The 23322-nt window shown below is 38.9% G+C and overlaps 1 protein-coding gene across 10 annotated transcripts in view; it reads right to left on the bottom strand.

Moving 5' to 3' along the window:
• The window catches only part of Cntn4 (contactin 4), a 1022510-nt gene that overhangs the window by 168110 nt on the left and 831078 nt on the right, over positions 1 to 23322 (bottom strand). For all 10 annotated transcript variants that reach the window (XM_006506197.3, XM_006506196.3, XM_006506198.3 and 7 more), the window contains 3 exons: positions 22480 to 22664; positions 8392 to 8528; positions 6542 to 6671 (listed from right to left, as the gene is read on the bottom strand). In XM_006506197.3, coding sequence (XP_006506260.1) covers positions 6542 to 6671; positions 8392 to 8528; positions 22480 to 22664 — 452 coding nt within the window. The remainder of the gene's footprint in view (positions 1 to 6541; positions 6672 to 8391; positions 8529 to 22479; positions 22665 to 23322) is intronic.

Below are 23322 nucleotides of genomic sequence, written 5' to 3'. Positions count from 1 at the left end.
TAGTGTTCACTGTACAGATGACTCTGGTATCTTATCCCCAAAGCCTTGTTCTGTCAGCATTTAGATTTAAGGTAAATAAGGACATTATTCCCTTTGGCAACATTGTCCTCTTCATCCAAATCAAAAGTAGTCACTATAGTGAATGTATCTTGATTGATGGCTTCATTTAATGCTTAGATATTGGTGGGATGGGTGGATAGAGAAGAACTGACTCCTAGTGAGTAAGCACTATGAACTTGTCTACTCTAATTTATCATGACTTGTGTCACTGAAGACTAGAACGCAGAAACATTCATTGTGTTAGGTAGGTAGCTCTTAGCAACCTTAGAGGCCATTGAGGATGCATCCCCTCCTCATGGTCAGCCCTGGACTCCACCCCACATTTCCCTGGTAATATGAGCTAGGGAAGAGGTGCAGTTGCCTTTCATGTAATTTAAAGTGCTACTTGAAAAGATGAACATATTAGGGCTTTGCTAAGGCGTATTAAAGCAAAAGGACTTCCTTATGATCAAACGAATGGAGTTTGTGTTCTATTCCAGGCTCAGGATAGAGATAGAAAAGTCTTATCTACATATCAAATTAGAACTTTATATAATTCTCTCTCTTTCCTTAAGAGTTAATAGAGTGGGCCCTGTCAATAGCCTGGCCAGGAGACCACCTTTAAAAAGGCTGATTGACTTTCAGACACACTAAAGAGATTGGAGGATTAATTGTCCCTTAAATGAAATCATGGAGCTATACACCTAGCTCTTCCTCCAGTGTAGTTGCTCACAGATCTTCACTGCTAAACCAGCTCACTATCCTGAGTTCTAACTCAAAAAAGCACATCTTTTCCTTTCTTTTTCTTTTTATCTCTTTTTGAGATACTGTCCCAAAGCATACTGATCTCCAAGGTTGAACTTATCTGCTTTGTTGGATCCTAACTCAAAAGAAATGGCTAATTCTCACCCTTTAATCCATCTCCTTCCTTCCATAAGCTTCTGAGATCCATCACTTACTCATACTCTGGTTTGTACCTCAAATGCTAATAAAATGGTCCTCAAGCTTCCTTCTGTGTCCATTTTTAAATTCCTTTACTAATGAGACTATGATTATACAAAAGGAAATCCCAGGTTTCCTGGTAACAATTGTTTCTAGAAATCTCATAATGGCAATTTCTCTGTGCATTGTTAAGTCTGTGTATCCAGTAGGTCCTCTATTCTATTATTTGATGCCTTTACTCCCTACTTTGAAAAACTTATATATATATCTAACACACCTTAAGCGAGGATCTCAAAATGTAATTAATTTGTCACCAGAAGGAGTTAGAGAAGGGGTTATAGCAAATGTGGACTCAGTAACTTTCTAAATGCATAAACTTTGATTCTGAGATCCAAGCATTTGCCTTGCCTCTTTGTGATAGTAAAGTATCTATGTAGGAATTTGCATTTGGATAAGAAAGACATTTGTCCTCTCATTAGATGCTACACACACTCTTCCATTTGATTATTTTGTAATCTGGCTCAATGAGCCAGTTGAGAAATCAGACTGAGATGCAGATAGGCACTTGTGAAGTCCCTCTGAAATAACTTTTAGTTTAGCCTTAATGGTTTTCTAATTTGGGAGCCAATCATCTGGATAAATGCCAAATTAACTGGATAATTGCTCAACCCTGCACCTTACTTTGATTGGACCATCAGTTACTTGATGTTGCTTGAGTGTCCTGTTAGGGTCATATGTCCTCTCCCAAGCAGGGCAGGAGGATTCCTGCAATGGAATTTCCTTGAGATATGCTGTAGTAGTGGCTGCCAGGTATACATTTTATTTAACAGTTAAAAACAAAACAAAACAAAACTCCTCAGGACAGACACAGCTTCTGTTTCATTTAAATCCTGCAAAACTCCTGTCGTAGTCAAAGAGTACTGGTCAATCCACTTTCTCTTACAGGTAGCTTATTTGACTGCACAAAGCAAAGATGCTCTACTACAAAAATTACACTGCTTTTTATAGTCTGTGAAGATTGGACAAAATATTCAGGCATCTTGTTCTCTGTTTTCTGGCCTCAATTGCTGCAAATGTTGGGCATTTGACACCTCTAAGCTATTCTCTTCTCTGAGAAATTGACTTTGGGAGATTTGCTTCATTCTTCAACATATCTCCTAGCATCTCCCACCTAGGACTTCATCTCTGTCATCAACGGGATAGGCTAGGGGCTAACTGAAATGCTTACCTAAATAAACCTAGCATCCCTGCCTTGAGGTAAAAGTAACTGTGCACTTCAATTTGTCTTTCAAAAATTGCCTTTCTGTAACTCACCTGGGCTAGTGTCCTTTAATGAAGTCTTATTTCTGCTCACTGTTTCTTCTTGCCTACTCTTCTCATCTTAGGGACTGCCCCTGAAGAACACTCCCTTAATTTTTATAGCCATATGATCAAACCATTGCTCTAAGAATTCAGGCATCTTCTATATCTTAATTCTGTATCTTATATATTTATAATCTATATTGCACAAACATTCTATATCAAACATAACAGAGAATCTCACATGTTGCGAGTCATTGAACAACACTGTCACTTTGTGAACATGTGTAGAAATGTTACATTATGATGGTTATATTTTAACTATGAAAATATGCAATGTAGAGAGTTGCCATTATATTCTTTTAGGGGGACAGATGGATTGATTATACAAACAGATTTATTTATTTATTATTGTTATTATTGTTATTATTATTATGATTATGTTATTTACATTTCAGTCAATGCCCTCCCTTTTAGTCTCCCCTCCCATAGTTCTTTATCCCATTCCTCCTCCTGCTTGCCTCTGAGAGGATGCTTCCCTCACCAGATTTTCCCTGTCCCTTGCCTCAAGTCTCTAGAGGACTAAGTGCATCTTCTCCCACTGAGGCCTGACCAGGCAGACCTCTGCCATATTTGTGCCAGGGGCTCTGTCCAGTCTGTGTATGCTCCTGGTTGGAAACTCAGTCTCTGGGAAATCTCTGGGGTCTGAGTTAGCTGAGATTGCTGGTTTTCCTATGGGGTCAGCCATAAGTTTTAAACTGATTTATTTAAAAATCAAGTTTCCCAGTAATTTCAGGGTTGTAGTCACTTTAATTCTAATATATTTTCAGGAGTATAGAGAAGAATGGAGTTATGTTATCACCCAGGGTTTATATGTAGCACCCCAAGGAAGCCAAGGGATTATGACTCCCCAAAATCATATCCATCATGTAAGATAATAAAGGAAACAAAGACTTGGAGGATGGGTAAAATGGCTTCGCGGGTAAAGACACTTGCTTCCACACCTGATGACCCAAGTCACATACCACAAAAGGAATAAAGGAAACTGTAAATTCAGTTTAAAATATTTAGGTAACAGTTCCCCGGAAACAAAAAAAAAAAAAAAAAAAAAAAAAACAGTAAGTTATAATTGGTCAATTAAAAACAAGGGAATCTCTATGCAATGTTAATGTACTGACCTCAAGGTAAAACTCTCCCCATGCCCTCCAAGCCAAGCACCCAATAGTTCCATTAATTATTTAGCAGCTTCAATCCATTAGAAATAGACATGTTACAAATACATTAAATATCCACACAGAATGCATAAAGCCAGACCATGGGAAAAGCCTATGAAGTATATACTTCCTAGATATTTCTTATTCATGATATTAGGGCTATTATCTAGCATTAAAGGGAATCTCCTCTGCAGCACCGAAGAATCCTAATATTGTCTCAATAGTTGAAACCAACATAGTTTTCTTCCCTAGTGAAACTATATAATTTCAATTTTCTTTCTTTTTTTAAAAAAATTTTTATTTTAGTCTCACAATTTTAGTACAAGTAAGGAAAATAGAATATGGAACGCTGAGGTGTCAGAGTATTATTATTTTGTGAGGAACAAAGTCTCTTCTGGAATAAAAGTCTATTTTAGTTTACTGCAGTTAAGCAATATCAATCTATGTCAAATTTTCAAAGATCAAATGTCTTATCCCGTGAGTAAGACTCTGGAGAACTACCCAGCCAACACATAAATTCCCTTAAATTAACTCAAAATATATAATGCGACAGGCTTGGAAAGAAAAGCAGGCTCTAAAGGATAAGATTTCCAAATCTGTCATTTCAGAGTTTCCGCAATCGTTCATTAATACGATTTCATCTTTATGTCTTGAGCTAAATTTTGCCTATGCATGCTTTAGTCTCATGAATTGATTTTTTTTAAAAGATATTCAGGATTCTATATTTACAGGAAATCATGTCAGGTTCTTTCTGACTTTAGACCAATTTACTCTGCCTGGCACATTCTTGGTCTTCTTTCTGTCTGAATTTTCCAATCCATCTTATGTAAGGCTCAACTGTCCAGTCCAGCCCATCACCCAAACTCTCCTTCAACTGCTGCCAATCTGTTTCAATGCTAGTTTGGCTCATGGATTTACTGGGATGACATTGTGGCTCTCTTGGTAAACGTGGCTCCAATAAGGACAGATAACTCTTTCTTAGGAGGTTTCACCTTCACTCTCCAGGCTCTGACCTAGAGTTGTCTGTGCTTTCAGAAATCTTGATTTGAGGTCCAAACACCCAATATAATGGTATTCCAGGGTAATGATTTGGGAAGATAATTATTCCAGGAAAACGAAGCATTCATGATCTTTCCTGAGGCAGGCCATACACAATCTGTGTGGCTCCCTGAACTCACAGAAACATTTGCCTTTGACAGGATGCTCTCCCAATCAAAAGATTTTGACAAGAAGAACAGCTGTGGAGACTTTTCCTTCCTTCTTTTGCACAGGTTAGAAGATAGTCAATTTGAGATTGTATACTTCCCATGTAAGATCTACATGCTAGGCATGGAAGAGAGCCTTGCAAGGGGGAGAGTCAGGATTTAGAGACTAGAAAAGTTATCAGGTATGCGAATTACTCTTGTCTCTGTGATTTTCTTCGTATTCCTTATATTATGCTTCAGTCAAGACCTATTGCTCAGACCTTCCAAATTAAGCGATGCTGATGAAATAGTTTAGTGCATTTTGGCACATTTAGACCTATACCTTTCTATTAGCGATAGTTAAATTTAAGAACTTTCTATGGGATAGATTCAAGTTGCTTTCCTGGACTTTAAAAAAAAACACTATAGATTAGATTAATCAATTATTCAACCATTTATTTACTGATGCATAAATCTGTTTTCTAAAATGATATCTTGATTCTTTCATTCACTTATCATCCATATTCATTCAGTATTTATTGAGTACCTAACATGTACTTAATTATTCATTCAGCTCTGAGGATACAATTATGAACTTTGTTACCACAGGAAGATTAAAATGCAGTGGGAAGGAAAAAAAAAGGATGATCATATCAAAGTATAATATACTCCTGGCCTCTGTTATTAATGAGATAAAAGTAAAGGATAGTACAAAAATCAGTGATGGGAGGAAGTGTTCCAGGCACAGGGCATGTGACTTCCCGAGGAAGCCATCCTGATGCTTAAAGAATGGGACCGAAAGCCTTGAAGGCAGGAACAGTGTATTCGATTGTCCTGTGAGAAAACTGTATCCCAAGCATCAAATTCACAGCCGAAGAACACAGTTGGCATGTGGTAAGCACACACACACACATACAAAATGAGGCTCCTAAGTGAATAAAGTAGTTGAGATACTGTCTCAGAAAATAGTTTGGGGAATCAAGTAATTAATAATTAACGTCAAAACAGAGAGGAAGATAGGATGGTAGATATGTGGATAGGAGAGGTCAGTGTCAAAAGGAAGGCACAGCACATCAGTGCACAGTGAGAAGTTCAACCATGGAGAAATAATAACCACTGTGCCAACTGTTCAAATAATCCCTTACAATCAAAGTCAGCTCTACTCCCCACAAGCTAAAGTTATACCAAATCAGAATGATCACAGCAAATGTGTTTCAGAAACTTTGTTCAACTGAAGGAGATGAAGTGGATTGCAACCCCATAGGAAGAACAATAATATCAACTAACTGGATACTCCCAGAGCTCCCAGGGACTAAACCACCAACCAAAGTGTATATATGGACAGAACCGTGGCTCCAGCTGCATATGTAGTGGAGGATGGCCTTATTTGTCATCAATGGGAGGGGAGGCCCTTGGTCCAGTGGAGGCTCGAAGCCCCAGCATAGGAGGATGCTAAATCAGTGAGGTGGGAGTAGGTGAGTGGGTGGAGTTCCCTCATAGAGGCAGGGGAGGGGGCTGGGATAGGGGGTTTGCAGAGAGGAAACTGGGACATTTCAAATGTGAATAAGTAAAATAACCAATAAAAAAGGAATGTGATCTATAGACAAATGCAAACCAAATGGCAAGGGAACCATGTTAGGTTCTGTAAGCATCAGAACCTAACATGGTTAGGTTAGGCCCATTTTTAAAGTGGCCTCTTCCCATTGCTTGCAGGCTATATGACTTGGTTTTAGAACATTTTCAAACCTACAGATCTCTATACATTCTCTAGGAGTAAGCTTTTATGGTTGGCAAAATTTACTTACTATTTAAGAGACTTTTAAGAGATTTCCTTCTTTTATTCTTTCCACTTTAAGGACTCACCTATTACACTAAGCTCAGCGCTGGAAAAGATAACTCCATGTTTATTTTCTGCCACACACTGGTACATGCCAGCATCTGAGAGATTCACTATTGTTATGTTGAGTGTTCCTTGCTCGATTTGTATTCTATCCTGTGAAAGAGAAGAGGAGTATAAAAATAGTGACCTTCTACATCTAAGAACTTAAGGCAGTTTTGCTACATGTTCTGTCAAGAGGGCTTAATGGGAGGAAAATAGTCATCATATAAGCAATTTACATTAACACGATCTGCTTATTTGTCAAGTAAATCTGTGCCAGGTCAGATGGCAAATGGAACCAGCAGCATATCAGTTTGTAAATGGAATTTAAATTGTAGTATTCTTTTGCATCCGTGTTGATTTAATATTGCAGCTATTCAGATGAATAGGCACTGTAAATAAGTGAACTTGACCTTGAAAGTCAAAGAGCTGTTTTTACTCAATGGTTTTGTGCTAATTGGGGAAAGGGGTGAAAACAGAATTAAATTTATCATTTAGAGTTTAGAGCTCTTAAATTCCCACCAGCTGTACCTTCAAGGACTGGTAGGATTATAATCTTAGATGGGTACATACCAATCTTTTAGTATCTGCTGAGTTTACCAAAAAAAGAATATGTATTAATGATTCAATATTCTACCAGACATGGTGGTGGCACATGCCTTGAATCCCAGCACAAAGGAGGCAGAGGCAGATAGATTATTGTATATATGGGATTGCCTACATAGTCAGTTTTGGGCTAGCCAGAGATACATAGTGAAACCATGTCTCAAAAATACAACAATATTTTGAAGCTTGGTTGCTGTCAATGTAAAGATTTACACTTATGATCTACTAGTAGTCCAGATGAAAGAAGAAAGATAGTATATATAAGAAGAGAACATTCTCATGTGTCAAGCTGAAGTCATACAACTTGAGTGTCAATTTGTACATCACTAAGGATTTTATCTCTCCACATTAACACACACACACACACACACACACACACACACACACACACACACACACACACACACACACACACACACCCCTCCCCAGTGAACACAAAGCCTTTAGTAAAAAAAAATCTCTTGTCTTCTGAAGGATAGCTGAATGGATAGGATGCATCTTTGGACTTTGATCAAGTCATCCTTGTTCTCTCACATTGCATGAAAAGAGGGAAATGCCAAGTGCCTGGAAACTTGCACACATGCAATTTGTTTGACTTTTGTAACAGAGAGAATGATGAACCAGAGGAGCCTTCCAGGGAACTGAGAGTGACCAAGCAATGGGTGGTCCAAAAAATTGTTCCCTCTCTCTACCAGTAACCCAGGGCAGACACTTTCTCTTTCCTAGGTATATACTATGCAGGGAAGAAATCTGAGCATGAGAGTTGGCTCTCAATGTGAGGACTGAGGAAAATGCCAAATTCTAGTAACATTGGATGCTTTATAATAACATACAATAAAGAAAATTAAATTGGACATAATTGTTCCTCTGATTTAATTTTGAAAGTCACATTGCATTTGAATGGTCATCCTTATATGATATAAAGACTTTCCCCACTGAAGCAGATCCTCAAATGGCACTTTCTACAAACTACAGGTTTCAGACATTCATATAGTGTGGTTTTCTTATTGTAAAACTACCAAAGTGTTAATCTGTTGGCTACAAAGGTCTGTTGTAGAAAGTTTGGCAAGATTTATTTATAATTTCTATTTGTCAACTTTTTCTACTATTTGTGGCATTTAGATGCTTGTTGTTTTGGAGACAACTCAAAATTATTTTGTTTCCATAGCAATGAGGCCACACTGAACATTACATTACATTAAGACGGAATTACCATTAATTTACTTACCCGTGTTAACAGTGGGTCACCATTTTTTAGCCATCTGTAGGTAGGTTTAGGCCTCCCATTTGCTTTACATTCCCAGAAGACACTCTCTTCCATGGCCACGTGGATATCATTTATTATTTGAACCCAGTTAGGTTGAGCTATAGACATTTAAAAGAAACAAAGAAGAGGCATATATTCATTGTATAGCCACTTTCTTTTTATTCTAAGCAAGTTAAAATTAAAATGGGATTTTAATTAAATTACTTTTCTAAATGACATACAAAGAGTAAGGGTAAGAAGACATTTATGGAGACTGTATGACCTTTTATGAACACCATGTTTCTGGTCTATATTGTGGATTTTTTTAATCAGTGAAGGCAGAATCTACAAAACTTTTATTAACCATGATTTAAATTGTTCCAGTCCCTTAAGTTGTTGTTTTGCTTTTTAATATGAGAAAACTTTAAGTTCCTCTTTTGAATGACCTCATGAATTCCTACCTTAGAACACCCAAGATACAATTTGCAGAACACAAGAAAATCAAGACCACGGGTGGATACTTCATTCCTCCTTAGAATAGGGAACAAAATACCCATGAAAGGAGTTACAGAGACAAAGTTTGGAGCTAAGATGAAAGGATGGACTATCCAGAGACTACCCCACCCGGGGATCCATCCCTTAATCAGCCACCAAACCCAGATACTATTGCATATGCCAGAAAGATTTTGCTGAAGGGACCCTGTTATAGCTGTCTTGTATGAGGCTATGCCAGTGCCTGGCAAATACAGAAGTGGATGCTCACAGCCATATATAAGATGGAACACAGGACCCCCAATGAAGAAGCTAGAGAAAGCACCCAAGGAGCTGAAGGGGTCTGCAACCGTATAGGTGGAAAAACAATACGAACTAACCAGTACCCCCCAGAACTTGTATCTCTAGCTGCATATGTAGCAGAAGATGGCCTAGTCGGCCATCACTGGGAAGAGAGGCTCCTTGGTATTGCAAACTTTATATGCCCCAGTACAGGGGAATGCCATGGCTAAGAAGTGGGAGTGGGTGGGTAGGGAAGCAGGGTGGGGGGGGGTTTAGGGAAATTTCAGGATAGCATTTGAAATGCATATAAAGAAAATATCTAATAAAAAAACCCAAACAAACACTCAAACAAAAACCAAGAACCCTTTTCATTAAGAAATAGTCAAGTGTCTAAGTTTTTTCCAGTTGGTCACTGGTAAAAGTGGAGAGGGCATTCTCAGACACTAGCCCTGGAGACCCATGTCTCTGCACTGATTAGAAAATGGTAAAAAGTTTAACATGCTTGGAACTAGAGATGGCAGCAATATAGGGATGGAACTGATGAGCAGCCCCACCTTGGCCCTTGAAAGACATTGTGAAACAAAGCAAAGCAGTAGTGAGGGCTACTTGTTTACTTTTGGAAAGACAATGTGAGGTAAATGCCTCTCATTGAAGATATTCTCTACTGATTTTTTTTCTTTCATTAGAACAGCTTAACTCATTGCTTACGAACATATTTCATTCTGACGGGTTACATGGACAACTTTGTAGCCCATATATGTCCATATATGTTCATAAAACTATTGTTATCATTCATTATTTGCTGATCTCATATTAGAAGACTGCTCTCCACCAAAGTATGATCCTTAAAGTCAATAGTTTTTAGTGAGTCTTGAATTTACTCAGCCCTTTTAGAAGAAGTTCTGCTCATAAACTCACATGGAACTCCAAGAAGCATTTAATTCTCACATTTCATAATACTGATCATCACCCCAACCCTCATATTGTGCCATGTTTTTCATGCTTCCATTGAAGGCATGTTTTATTTTTCTATGATATCAATAGATATTTAACCAATGTTCCATAAACATGTTAAGAAGTATTACTTCTTGACTACAGCATAGTTCATGCTTTTATCTACATTTGTATGCTTTGTCAGAGACCCTTCGCTAAAACTTCTACAGACAATAAATACAGTGATTAATCTGGGCAGTAATCTGTTTACAGGTAGTTACCTATAATACAGGATAATAACTACTGATGATATCTTAATAAGTAGAGTTGATACTAGAATTAATCAGAGATATTATTCAATGTCCTTAACATGTTTTTGTTTTCTATCTAATTTGACCTTAGTATATCCCTTTAGTGAGGCTTTAGCCATGAATACTTTAATTCAAAGAGAATGGTAGTGTGAAGGCCAAGCTATGTATCTTACCTTCTAGATGATAAACAAACAAACAAAAAAAGACAAACACTCAATAAGTCACTTAACCATCCAGCAGAGGTCTCTAAGTCCTTGATACATGCTGTTTCCTTCTCTTCTATCCACAAGCATTTCCATGTTTTTTTTTTTTCAAAGAGCAAAACACAATTTTGCAAACACTCTCCTGATGGAGATGATGCATGGCTGCTTAAGAGGGGAGGCCAAAAGGGTCAACTTCAAAAAAACGTTACAACATCAACAAGCATTAGCTTGAATGAAGGGTTATAACCTGCATCATTGAAAGAGCTGCAAGTTGGCTGCTGTCCTCTATCATCCGGCTGCTAATGGGAAGGGAAGCTCAAGAGGTAATATCTTCCCAGGGCTCTACTGGGAGAAGCCAGTGTGCAACTCCTTTAGGACTAATAGCCTAGCCTGCCAGAAACACATTCAACCTGCAGCATATTCACCCCCTGCAGAGTCCAGGGAAACAAAGCAAAAAAGAAAGCCACAGAAATCTGTGGAATATTAACAAGAGCAAACTTTTGAAAAAGCAGAAGGGAAAACAAAGCAAAACAAGGAAGGACAAATATAACTTATGCAGCAATGTCAAGTTGAAGTTCAAACAGGAAACTTCAGAAACACAGGCAGAGACAGACTTCAATGTCACCCATTTCCAGCAACACTTAGGCTCATACTTTGAAAACTATAGAAATCTTGAAGTCAAACCCTGCCACTTCACAAAGGAGTTGGGGTAGAAAAGGGAGGCTTCGAAAAGAGTTTGAAATGCCCTTGCAAATTTCAACCTAATTAGGTACTTCTGTGGGCTCATTCTTTCTCTTGCAATGGGTTGTGAGAGTCAAGGAGCTCAATAGAATGGATAATTGGTCCAGGGTGAGGTGAAACCCACAACTAATTTGCCTAATACTGAACTAATTTGGTGTTTGACAACAGTCATCAGGTACATTCTTTGCTTTCAAAGTGAAATCTCTTCACAGAAGCCAAATTAACTTGATCTAAATTCATTCCTCTTGAAGTGAATAACTGCACAGGAACCCAGGGAGGTGGTGAATGGAGTGTCTAGGAGAAGGGAGATAGATTAGCTGGCAAAATGCTTGATATACAAGCATGAAGACCTGAGGTCAATGTTTAGCCCTCACATATACAGGCAGGACATGGTGAGACCTGGCTGTAATCCCAGCACAGGAAGTCAAAGACAGATATATTTCTGGGGTTCATGGATAGTCAGCTTGACAGCTGAACTGGACTGATGAGGTCCTGTCTTAAAATTCAAGGTGTCTGGCATCCCAAGGAATGGTAATTTGGACTCACCTCTGAATTATATACACAGGAACACACAGGCACACACAGGCACACACAGGCACACACACACACACACACACACACACACACACACACACACACACACACACCCATGCGTGCCCGCACAAACACCAGATGAACCTTTTGTATAAGGCCAAATAATGAGACAGTTTATATTTTAATGTTCCAATTTCAGATCTATAAGTCAAAACCACACTTAGTCACTCCCACTTATGTTGATGAATCACATATAATATAATTGGGTGATTCTTTGTAGAACAAAGTGTCTGTTTGGTAGAGGTGGTTTATACATGTTCATATGTTCACAGAGGCCCACGTGAATTGTTATTTTCCAACAATTTCTAAGTATTCTTTTTGGAGCACACTCATGAAACAGAATTAAAAAAATATATCAAAAAAGAAATCACTGTTTTGATCTTTTGCATTCTTCTACATTTGAAACAGAAGAATCACTCCTAAGGCTTGTCTCAAGCCACAAGTTCAAATATAAGATTAAACAGCTGTGCTGGGATTTGACCCTGTCACACTGTTCATCTTTTGACAGATGAACAATCTTTTCATTTCAATCTTTTGTTCAATAACTGCCAGAAATGACCTAAATCAGGGTTTGTATATTCCAGCCACTGGAATCATACAAGCCTCTTATCCAATAATAATTTCTATTTCAAACAAATATAATTTGAACTCAAGGGTCAAACAATTCACAGAGGTATCTGCCTCTCTTCATTCCCCCAAACTAGAAATTTCTCACAGAAACAAGGGCAAGCTTTGGCCTTAGACCTTGGAGTTTTAAATATCTAAGAGAAAGGGCATGGTAGGCAAACTCCTTTAAGTAACATTTGCAAAGTTGACCTGTAGACATTTGCATTTATTTCTAATGGCTTCAACAATTTTGGAGATTGAGTCACTTCCAGGAAATGCAGAGGGCTAGTTATAACATTGCTCTTATTTTTGTAAGCTTAGTGGGTCTGGAGGTAATTACTCAGTTTCACTTTGCCCCCCCCCCCCCCACATCTCCTAGGATTTTTAACACTATTCTTTCACTTTTTAAGATAGTCTCAATTGGCCTTAAATCTAATGTCCCCAGATTTCTCCAGAACTAATCATCCATCATTTAATGTTTGAATGTATAGTTTATAATTGTACACTGGTTTTTAATAAGTCTCAGACATTCAACTTACATATATCCCTGAAAGTATATTTATATTATACTGCAAGATATTGTCCACCTTCTACCTTTGCTCACCTGTGATGGGCTCCCAGCTAGTACCCACACTACCATGGTTGTCATTCTTGCAAAGGGTTTCAAAGCGAGTTCTACAAGGACCAACAGTTCTTAGAAGACACTGAACTTAACCAGAGTTGCTTTGTTTTAAACATTAAACATTTGTCACATTTCATGTCAAATATGACTTAATGATTAACCACATCCATGTTGAGAAACTCTGCCCTGATATGAGGTCATGTAGCTGTACAAAAAGCTTTAGGGAAATTCGCACCAAATGGATGGAACTGGAAAATATCATGCTGGGTGAAATAACCCAAAAAGAACACACATGGCATGTACTCACTGATAAGTAGATATTAGGCAAAAAGTTTGGAATATCCATGATACAACTCACAGACCATATGAAGCTCAAGAAGAAGAAAGACCAAAGTGTAGATGCTTTAGTCCTTCTTAGAAGGTAGAACAAAATACTCACAGGAGGTAGAGGGTGGGAGGGACTTGGGAAGAAGAGAGGTAGGAGAGGGGAAAAGGGGGGGAAGGATCAGGTATGGGAGGAGACAGGGATGATATACATAGGGTCAGGAAATTGAACAGAGGTGTGTAGCAATGGGGGATAGGGAACTGGGGGTAGCCACCAGAAAGTTCCAGATACCATGAAAGCAAGAGCCTCCCAGGACACAAAGGGGATGAGATTAGCTGAAATGCTCAACAAATAGGAGGAAGAACTTGCAGAGACCATATCCAGAGGTTAGGCAAGGCCCTGATTGAGGGATGGGACCACACACTCATCTCCAAATTTTTAACCCAGAATGGCTCCTGTCTAAAGAAATTACAAGGCCAAAGTGTGAAACAGAGACAGAAGAAAAGGCCATCCGGAGACTGCCTCACCTGGGGATCCATCCCATATACTTGACACCAAACTCAGACACTATTGCTGACAGGAAGAAGTGTTTGCTGATAGGAGCCTGATAGAGCTGTCTCCTGAGAGACTCTACCAGAGCCTGACAAATACAGATGTGGTTCCTTACAGCCAACCTTTGGATTGAGCACGGGGACCCCAATGGAGAAGCTAGGGAAAGGCCTGAAGGATCTGAAGGGTTTGTAACCTCATAGGACGAACAACAATATCAACCAACCAGACCCCCCACCCCCCACCAGCCTTGAGATCCCAGTGACTAAATCACCAACCAGAGAATACACATGGAGGGACGCATGGCTCCAGCCGCATATGTAGCAGAGGATGGCCTTGTCAGGCATCAGTGGGAGGAGAGGCCCTTGGTCCCGTGAAGGTTCTATGCCCCAGTGTGGGGAATTGCCAGGACAGTGAAGTGGGAGTGGGCACACCCTCATAGAAGCAGGGGAGGTGGGATGGAATAAGGGGTTTTGGGGGAAAAACCAGGAAAGGGGATAACATTTGAAATGTAAACAAGTAAAATACCCACAGGGTATTTAACTCAATGGAGGAGTTAGAGAAGGGACTGAAGGAGCTGAAGGGATTTGCAACCACAAAGGAAGAACAATATCAACCTACCAGAGCCCCTAGAGCTCCCTGGGACTAAACCACCAACCAAAGAGTACACATGGAGAGACCCATGGATTCAGCTGCATATGTAGCAGAGGATACCCTTATTGGGCATCAGTGGAAGGAGAGGCCCCTGGTCCTGTGAAGGCTTGATGCCCCAGTGTGGGGGAATGCCAGGACAGGGAGGTGGGAGTAGGTGCGTGGGTGATGGAAAAGAGGATGGGATAGGGAGCTTCAGGGGTGGGGGAACTGGGAACAGGGATAACATTTGAAATGTAAATAAAGAGACTAATCATTAAAAAAAGAAAAAAGAAAAAAAGAAAGCCAATGTTTTCTTCCTGAACTGAGAGAATGTTGAATATGACACTATAACACTCCCTTGGACTCTCTTATGTGAATCTTAATCACACTGTTTTCTAAGTATTTTTTTTATTTATTTTCAACTTTGTGTCTGTGTGTATAGGGGTTGCATGAGCATGTAAGTCCACATGACTATAGAGGCCAGATGAATTGGATCCCATGGAACTATAACTATAGGTATTTGTGGTCCTTTAGATGTAGGTGCTGGGAACTGAATTTGAGTCCTCTACAAGAGCAGACATGCTCTTAACTGCTAAGCCACTTTTTGAACCCCTACATATTGTCTTTTTTTCCTTTTTATGTTTCTGTTTTGTTTTGTTTTAACCAGTGGGTTCATGCCTCTTGTGTTTTTCTACTATATTTCGTTTTATTCACACACTCTTGTTTATGGCCTTCTCATTTCTTTATAAGACCCAATTGACTTTTTGTAAGGGTAGAGGAGATGCCTCTGAACCAACCCTTTCACAGATAACTATGACTAACAGACATAAAAATCCCTATGTTGAGGGATTGGAGAGAAGGCTCAGGTCTTGGTTCTCAGCATGCCCATGGTGGCTAACAATCATCTTTAGCTGCACTTCAAAGAGATTGGAGTCACCTTTCTGACCTCCACAGGTACCAGATGCCCACATGATATGCATACATGCAGGCAAAATACCCATATGCATAAAATATAGTAAAGATCAGTAGAAAATGTGAAGACGCCCTAGAAGGCAAGTCATCATAGGCATATTTCTGTTAATAGGTACTCATTAACATAGAAAACAAATATGATTACAGAAGGCCATGTGTATATGAGATATTGGCTGAGGTCTGTATGTGCTTCACCCGCTGTCAGTGTGACATTCATTAGGAGACTATCACCATTATTTCATATCTTTGTGCTAATGTTTAAGCTCATTTGCCATCTGCTCTCATTCAGTGTCTTCCAGCCAGTGAATCCTCAGCTCTTGTCAGATAGGTTTTCTTTATATGTAGCTGTAATAATATGTACGCCAGTTCCTGCCTCCATATCTTTGCTTATACCATCTTATCTTCAGCAGTGTTCTCTTTCCCTTCAATGTCTAACAAACATTTCGCTCTACAGTGTATCTCCACTAGATTCTCTCTGTCCTGCCCACTGCAGGTCTTCTCATCTGCAGCCCATTTGGCACACATAGCTTGACTATTGCGTACCATCCACTGTCTTGTTTCTCCTTTATAATTTTAACTTTTATTCACTCTTTGAAAATTCCATACATGTATACAATGCACGATGATAATTTCTGCCCCTAACTTTTCCCCTCCAGCTTCTCCCAGACTCCCACATCTTATTACAGACTTTATGTTCCTACTCATAAGTATTTGTGTACTGATTTGTTGATAAATAGTTGGATGAATTGACTTTATTCACTGAGTCAAATGAGTGCTGCTCATGTGTGCATGGTGTAGGGTCATACATTGGAAAATGGTGACCCTATGTAGGGCCACATATGACAATTTCTATAAAAGTATGGACAATTCATGACATTACATTTGAGTTATTTAGAGATTTTATTCCCCTTTCTAAAAAAGACCAAAGTATGGATACTACATAGTACATATCCTACAAAGTATGGATATTTTGGTCTTTCTTCTTCTTGAGCTTCATGTGGTCTGTGAATTGTATCTTGGGTATTCTGAGCTTTTGGGCTAATATACACTTATCAGTGAGTACATACTATGTGTGTTCTTTTGTGATTGTGTTACCTCACTCAAGATGGTATTTTCTCGTTGTATCCATTTGCCTAAGAATTTCATGAAGTCATTGCTTTTAATAGCTGACTAGTACTCCATTGTGTAAGTGTACCAAATTGTCTGTATCCACTCCTCTGTTGAGGGACATCTGGGTTCTTTCCAGCTTCGAATCCATTTTCTTAAAGTATGGTAATTATGAACGTATACACTGGGTTTTGTCATTTAAAAGAAATTGATGTTCTAAGACAAAATCGGTTTTAACTTACAACATCGTAGATATTGGCAGATACAAACACCATCAATACATATTTGAGGCTTTTGGTGATTATTTTTGCTGTTGTTCTGAGAAGGCCACTTGAAAATTCTTGTCCTTGGTGTGTTCCTTTTCTTTGTGCTTTGTCATTTCACATGTACTGAACAGCTTCTACTCCCATTTCTATATTATTTCCCACAGACAATGCACACTCTCTGATAAACTGTAGCAACTGAATTCATTGGTGTCATTAGATGCAAGCAAAGAAGCAAACATCAAGGGTGTACCTCATGTGACATCCAGAGGGTGACTGAGGGTACCCAGTATGAGTTCTCCCTAGCATAATTAAGCAGTTATTGGTGTACTGTGAAATCACCTTAACTGCTGTGTTCATCTTCAGGTCACTCTGTCCTTTAAACTGCTTTGCAGTGTTAAATATTATCTAGCTATCACATATACATAGCCCATTCACGGGGAATTAGGAAGTTGTGCACAAAATGCTTTTGTAATTACCTATTGATGACCTCACACACACCTACACACACTCTGCAGTGCTATCAAGCCCACATCTCTTTTCTTTATAGACACAGGACTGCAGTAAACAAGGTCTAGACATAGCCTACAAAACACATAGAAAACAAAAAGGGAAAGGAAAAGAGTCTATTGTTTATCCAGAAATGTTCATGCATGACATTCATTAGTTGCAGAGAGCACTGGGGTGATTGATTGATGAGTCCCTGCTGCATTTTATCAAAGTATTGAACTGGGAGCAACCACAGTATTTATTGTATGGCAAGGAGCAGTTCCAAGCATAGTCAAATCCCACACCATATATGACTTTGGGCAAAATATTGTTTCACCCCTATGCTTCTATTTTATTTGTGAAATCAAGGCAATGGGCCTAAGAGTTTCTTTTAACAAAAGAGTTAGCAAAGTCCTTGAAATAGAGACTTTTTTATTGGGATACAAATTTCTCCCATTCTTAGCAATGAATATAACAATGGCTGTTATAGGAGAAAGTGTGCAAAAGGCACTGTCTATCAGACTCCTCGTTCACAGTTTCTTATTCAAGACAGGGATTGTAGTTACACCTGTATATTTGTACAGAAAGAGATGTGGCTCCTGAGGTGATCAGGTGTAATAATGAACAAGTTCCAAGAGAATGGCGTGCACTACATTCTCCTTCCCTTACATCTAAGAAATTACTAGATGTAGATCTCTGCTTCTACTTGGAGTATGCAGACTGACTGTGGTGCTTTCTCATACAGTGAGGTGGAAGCTTTCCAGAGCAAAAGGAACAATTTCCTGTACGTAATCTAATCTTGGTCTTCACTACAACATTGGAAACAATCTCTCACAGAGCAGCAATCCTTACCATGTGGTCCCCACAGAAGCATCAGCAGTAGAATTACACCTGGGAAATTAACTGAAATGCAATCTCATATCTACCAAATCAAAGCCACCATGAACATGGTCCAATATTCTGTATTTTCCTAAGATTTCCCGCTTACCCTGATGTACACTGAAGCTGCAGTACCTCTAGCACAGCATTTGGGATCTCGTTCTACTTCTTAATATGTAAACATTAATCATACACTCCAATATCTTCGGGAGTGAGTTTCTCTCTAAACTGGGTATTTGGAGGAATGAAATGGGAAATCTTTACTGGCTCTGACTCCAAAATATATCTGTGTTTATTTTTCTCAAAGTCACAATCATGAACATGGCTCACATAGAAAGGACAAATGGCTGCTTAGCTGTTCTTTCTGCTCCCATGATTTAAACATCTACTCATCACAGAGCAACCAGCGTTTTAGAGGCATGAGTCAGATGGAGTCATTTCATCATTCAACATCCTCCTATGGGTTGTGAATAAAACCTAAACTCTACCTGGCTTATAAGGTACCGCCTAGCTCTGACCTTTGTGCCAGACATACATCCTTTCTTTGGTCCTTAAGGTTTAGAAACATGAATTTCCTCCCTTCATCTCAAGCTTGTCACATAGTTGTTAGGGCTTCTGAGTCTCTTTATTTTCTGCCTAGTATGGGCTTCTGTGTAAGGCTATGTGTTTTTACTTTGAGATTTCTGCTCAGAGGTCAGTCTTGCCAACCAGGTCTTCCTTGACTTCTTGACCTTAAGAGTCTTTCTTTGTAGCTGGTTTCATCTCAAAAGGCTGTCATTATTTTCTCCTGTATTCTCACAAAAACCTGAAATATTGAGTTTGTTTGTTTGAGCACTTTATCTGTTAACAATCTGGTAAAATATCAACTACTGAGGTTGAGGAGTTTGCTAGCATCCTACTATATAGCAGTGGACTCCCACATAATAGGGCCACATCAAGATAGTTTAAAACAAATGCATAACATATTAAAGTCATATTGGAAGAGCTCTGGCCAAGGAAACAAATTTTACCATTGTATATCTGAAGACAGATTTATATTTTCAGATATTTTTTTCTTGAAAAAAAAAAAAGTACTGAAAGACCAGATGAAAGTTACCTGCTCTGGAAACATATAGGTTCCAGCAAAACAAACAAATAAGATGAAGTTACATTAAATGCCGTATGTTTGAAACCCCCCTCAGGCCTTCATCTATGGTGAGACTAATGGGCACATATTAACCTAGATGGGCATAGCTATAGTACTGGTAGTGGCCCAGTGGCTCTGCCAAACTTACAAAGGGGAGGGGAGGGCAACGTGAGTCTCTGCAGTAAGCCTCTGAAATAAGGTTAAATGCTTTTTTAGTGAAACATGGAGGTAAAAATCCATTTTTACCAGAGATGTTTTTGCAGAGCTGCCAAATGGGTCAACACTGTGTTATAGCAACAAAATTATGGTTTTCTTCACTTTTCCTTTTTATTATTAGTTTTGAATTAGTTTACAAGGTGCTAGTTATCACCATGCCATTCAAACAAAGTTTGGGTTCGTGCTTCTGCTTCTCCCTTATGCCCTCATCCCTGGTTCCCTCTTATAATATTCCGCTTGCTTTCATATCCATGTGTGAACAATATCCACACATATATATTTATACCATAATACAGCATCTACATATGAGAGAGAACATGTACATTTTGTCCTCTTTTGGTTACCTTGTTTAATTTTATACTTTTCATATCCATCCATTTTCCTGCAAGTTTCATTTCTTATTACATTTGAATATATAGATTTCTAAGCATACCCCATGGTTTCTAACCCCTGAGCAAGCATACCTTAATGTTGTAAGGAACTGTCTTGTCAACAAAGGCAGAACCACTCTAGATAAGTGACCAGGGCTACTTTCTCCCTCTGTGGGACTCTGCACAGTGATTTTAATTATAATAATTCACTTAGCTTGAAGATTAAGGCAGCTGGATATTAGGAACATAGCACTGGGAACACACCAAACCCCTCCCTTCAGGAAAGACAATAGACAAGAAAAAAATGACAGCCAAGCACTTCTGTATGATTAAGCCCCCTCCTGTGACAGTGAAAACAATATCAATGATATGCTAGTCGAGGAAGAACAAAAGAATAAACATATTCAGCTGATGTGACATCAAGGGTGACTGAAAAGGAGGTGACCCTCCGATATCTTCAGAAAACAGGTGGATTATTCTGTGTCCCCATCAAGCACTGCTGCAGACAGCACAATTTAAATGGCAAAAGTTGTTAGCTCCCATTAGCCCCTGATTCTCATCTCTAGGCCAGGAGGCTTGGGGAGCACCTATTTTACACAAGGTTGGGGGCCGGTGAGAAGGCTCATTCTCCACCAGCGTGATTCTGCATTGCTATATTGCTAGGCTGGAGACCTCCAATCCCTAGGCAGATCAATGGTAAAATGTGGCTACAGAAAACACCTTCTTAACATATAATAATCCAAGCCTTAGAAGAAAATCATGCAAGTGAAAGTAACTTTATTCAGTTCATCCAGTGATTTAAATACCACTTAGAAACCAATGAATGTAAAAGTCTATCCGATTAAGAAGAAAAAAAAATGTTGCCCATGTTGCCTACCTAAGTTCAAGTGGTTGCTACCTGACATAAAGGAAATAATTATCAGGTGGGCGAGAAAATAAATCCCAAATAGTTAAAAAAACAAAACAAAAACTACATAGCAACTGCTTCTCACTGAATAAACCTGTAACTTTGGCTTTTGTGAGTTTCCAGGTAACTGTGGTATGTTATACATTTCAAACCATCAAAAAGGACACTGACTCTCATAAGTTACAAAAGAAAAAGACCAAATATCAGATCCTTCATTTAGTATAGATATAAAGACAAATAAATAAGAAAAGTGAGGTTTCTTTTTTCCCCCAACTACAGTTGTCCTGTTCGTTTTATGAAGAATTTTCTATAATCCTTCCATACCAACTGCTTTAGTAGTATATGAGTCTAAAATGGTGAGAGTTGGGGAGGAGAAGTCCAGTGGCAGATGCTGGATATGTTCCTTGCTTTCCAGTCTGTTTCTAATTTGCTTTATTTGATCACTGAGTGTAGCTTTCAGCTCGTCTTAAAAATAACGGACGTTGGAGGAAGAGCACATAGAAATGTGGGCAACTGGCTGGGTGTGTTGGTACAGGCCTGTAATCAGAGCACTTAGAAGGCAGAGGCAGGTGAATATCTGGTGAGTTCAAAGTCAGCCTGATCTTCATTGTGAGTTCCAGGACAGCCAGAGCTACAGAATAAAGACCCCCCCCTCTGTCTCCAAACAAACAAATAAACAAACAAACAATTGATCAGCTTGGAGTCTCTCAGATTTATTTTATAATGCATTTCCAATGAAGCCCTTTTCTGCACTTCACATCAGTAGCCCTGAATCTTTCCAGGTCGTCCTAAAGCAAGAACCATGTGACAAAGATTTTACATTTACATTTGGGTCAATACAGATGGTTTGATCACAACAGGAGCAGCTGTTTTAACATAAAAAGAAATCTATGTGATGTGATATTTTTTATGCTGTACTCTGAGGTCCACACTGACAACTAAATTTGGATAGAGTGCATTTGAAATGATCATGATCCCATGTTAAACTGCTATCAGGAAGGTGCATTTAAGAAGGATTAGGATAAACCTTAAATCAAAATTCAAATGGAGCTTAGAACTTCAATTAACACACACAAGCATGCACGCGCTCGCGCACACACACACACACACACACACACACCAAACTTACTTCCGGTGTCAGGCTGATAGCTCAATGGGAAGAGGAAAACAGGAAAACTATCTCCTTTGGGAGTGTGTTCACACTATCGTCCGTGTCTAAAACACATCAGCTTAATTCCTTCCTCTCTGCTCCTTCAACATCCTTGCCCCCACCTCTACTTTCCACACCCAGAGTCATCTAGGGCATGCTAATTATGTAGAAAAGTGAGTCTGGTTCAGTCCTATTCTATATGATTCCTTAGAAGAAAATCTCCTACTGCAGATCTGCCAGTAGATGATCCTAATACAAAAAGTTCTGTAGCATAACCATAAGTATTAATGAAAACTTACCATAAAAAGTCAACTGTCCCTTGGCTACGTTTTTGCCTCTGGAGTTTTCAGCCACACATTCATATGAACCGGCATCTTCCTGCTGAAAATTGGGAATTTCCAGAATTCCATTCGACTTATGTCTTCTGGCTTTCCTTGCTATTGGCTTGCCATCAGCTCTTCGCCATAGAATAGTTGGGACTGGACTGAGAGCAAGAATAAAATGGGATGAACCAAATTAACGAAAGCTCTGTCTTGCTCTTTGTAATCTTCTTATAACTCGTTCCATCGTTCCCAAAGCTATGAACACATTAAAGGATTTCCAACAATCCATTTCTATATTACCATTATTTTAGCAACATTTATATCTCTAGCATTGTTCACATGTTTTTTTCATAAAATCAACATTCCTAACGTTAAACAATGCATTCAACCTCCTACACACTATTACCCTTGAGAGAAAACAACATTTTAAAATATACTTTTTATTATTTTCTAATGTCTAAGGGTTTCTAGATTTTAATTATTAAAAGAAAAATGTTCAGGCACATATGTGGTAGAGATGATACAGAAGCAACTTCTATACACTCCTTTCACTGAGAACAGGTTTGTGTCCCTTCCCTTTGAACTGGTCAGGCTCTTTGACTTCTCTGAATAATAAATAGACATTCATTCATGACACTGAGTCAACTTCTGGATTCAGGTATTATGAAACAGACTGCTTCCACACTCTTATTTTTGGAACACCTTCTTAGGGGCACTTTTGAGATATTTGACCATGTCAATACTGTCACACAGATGATGTCTCAATGGGTGGTTTCACCTAATGACAAATCCATACAACCTTACCTCTAAGATGCCAGA

The sequence above is a fragment of the Mus musculus genome, chromosome 6 (assembly GCF_000001635.26).
Source record: "Mus musculus strain C57BL/6J chromosome 6, GRCm38.p6 C57BL/6J".
In the NCBI taxonomy this organism is placed as follows: Eukaryota; Metazoa; Chordata; class Mammalia; order Rodentia; family Muridae; genus Mus; species Mus musculus.
This window is presented reverse-complemented; position numbering and strand designations above follow the sequence as displayed.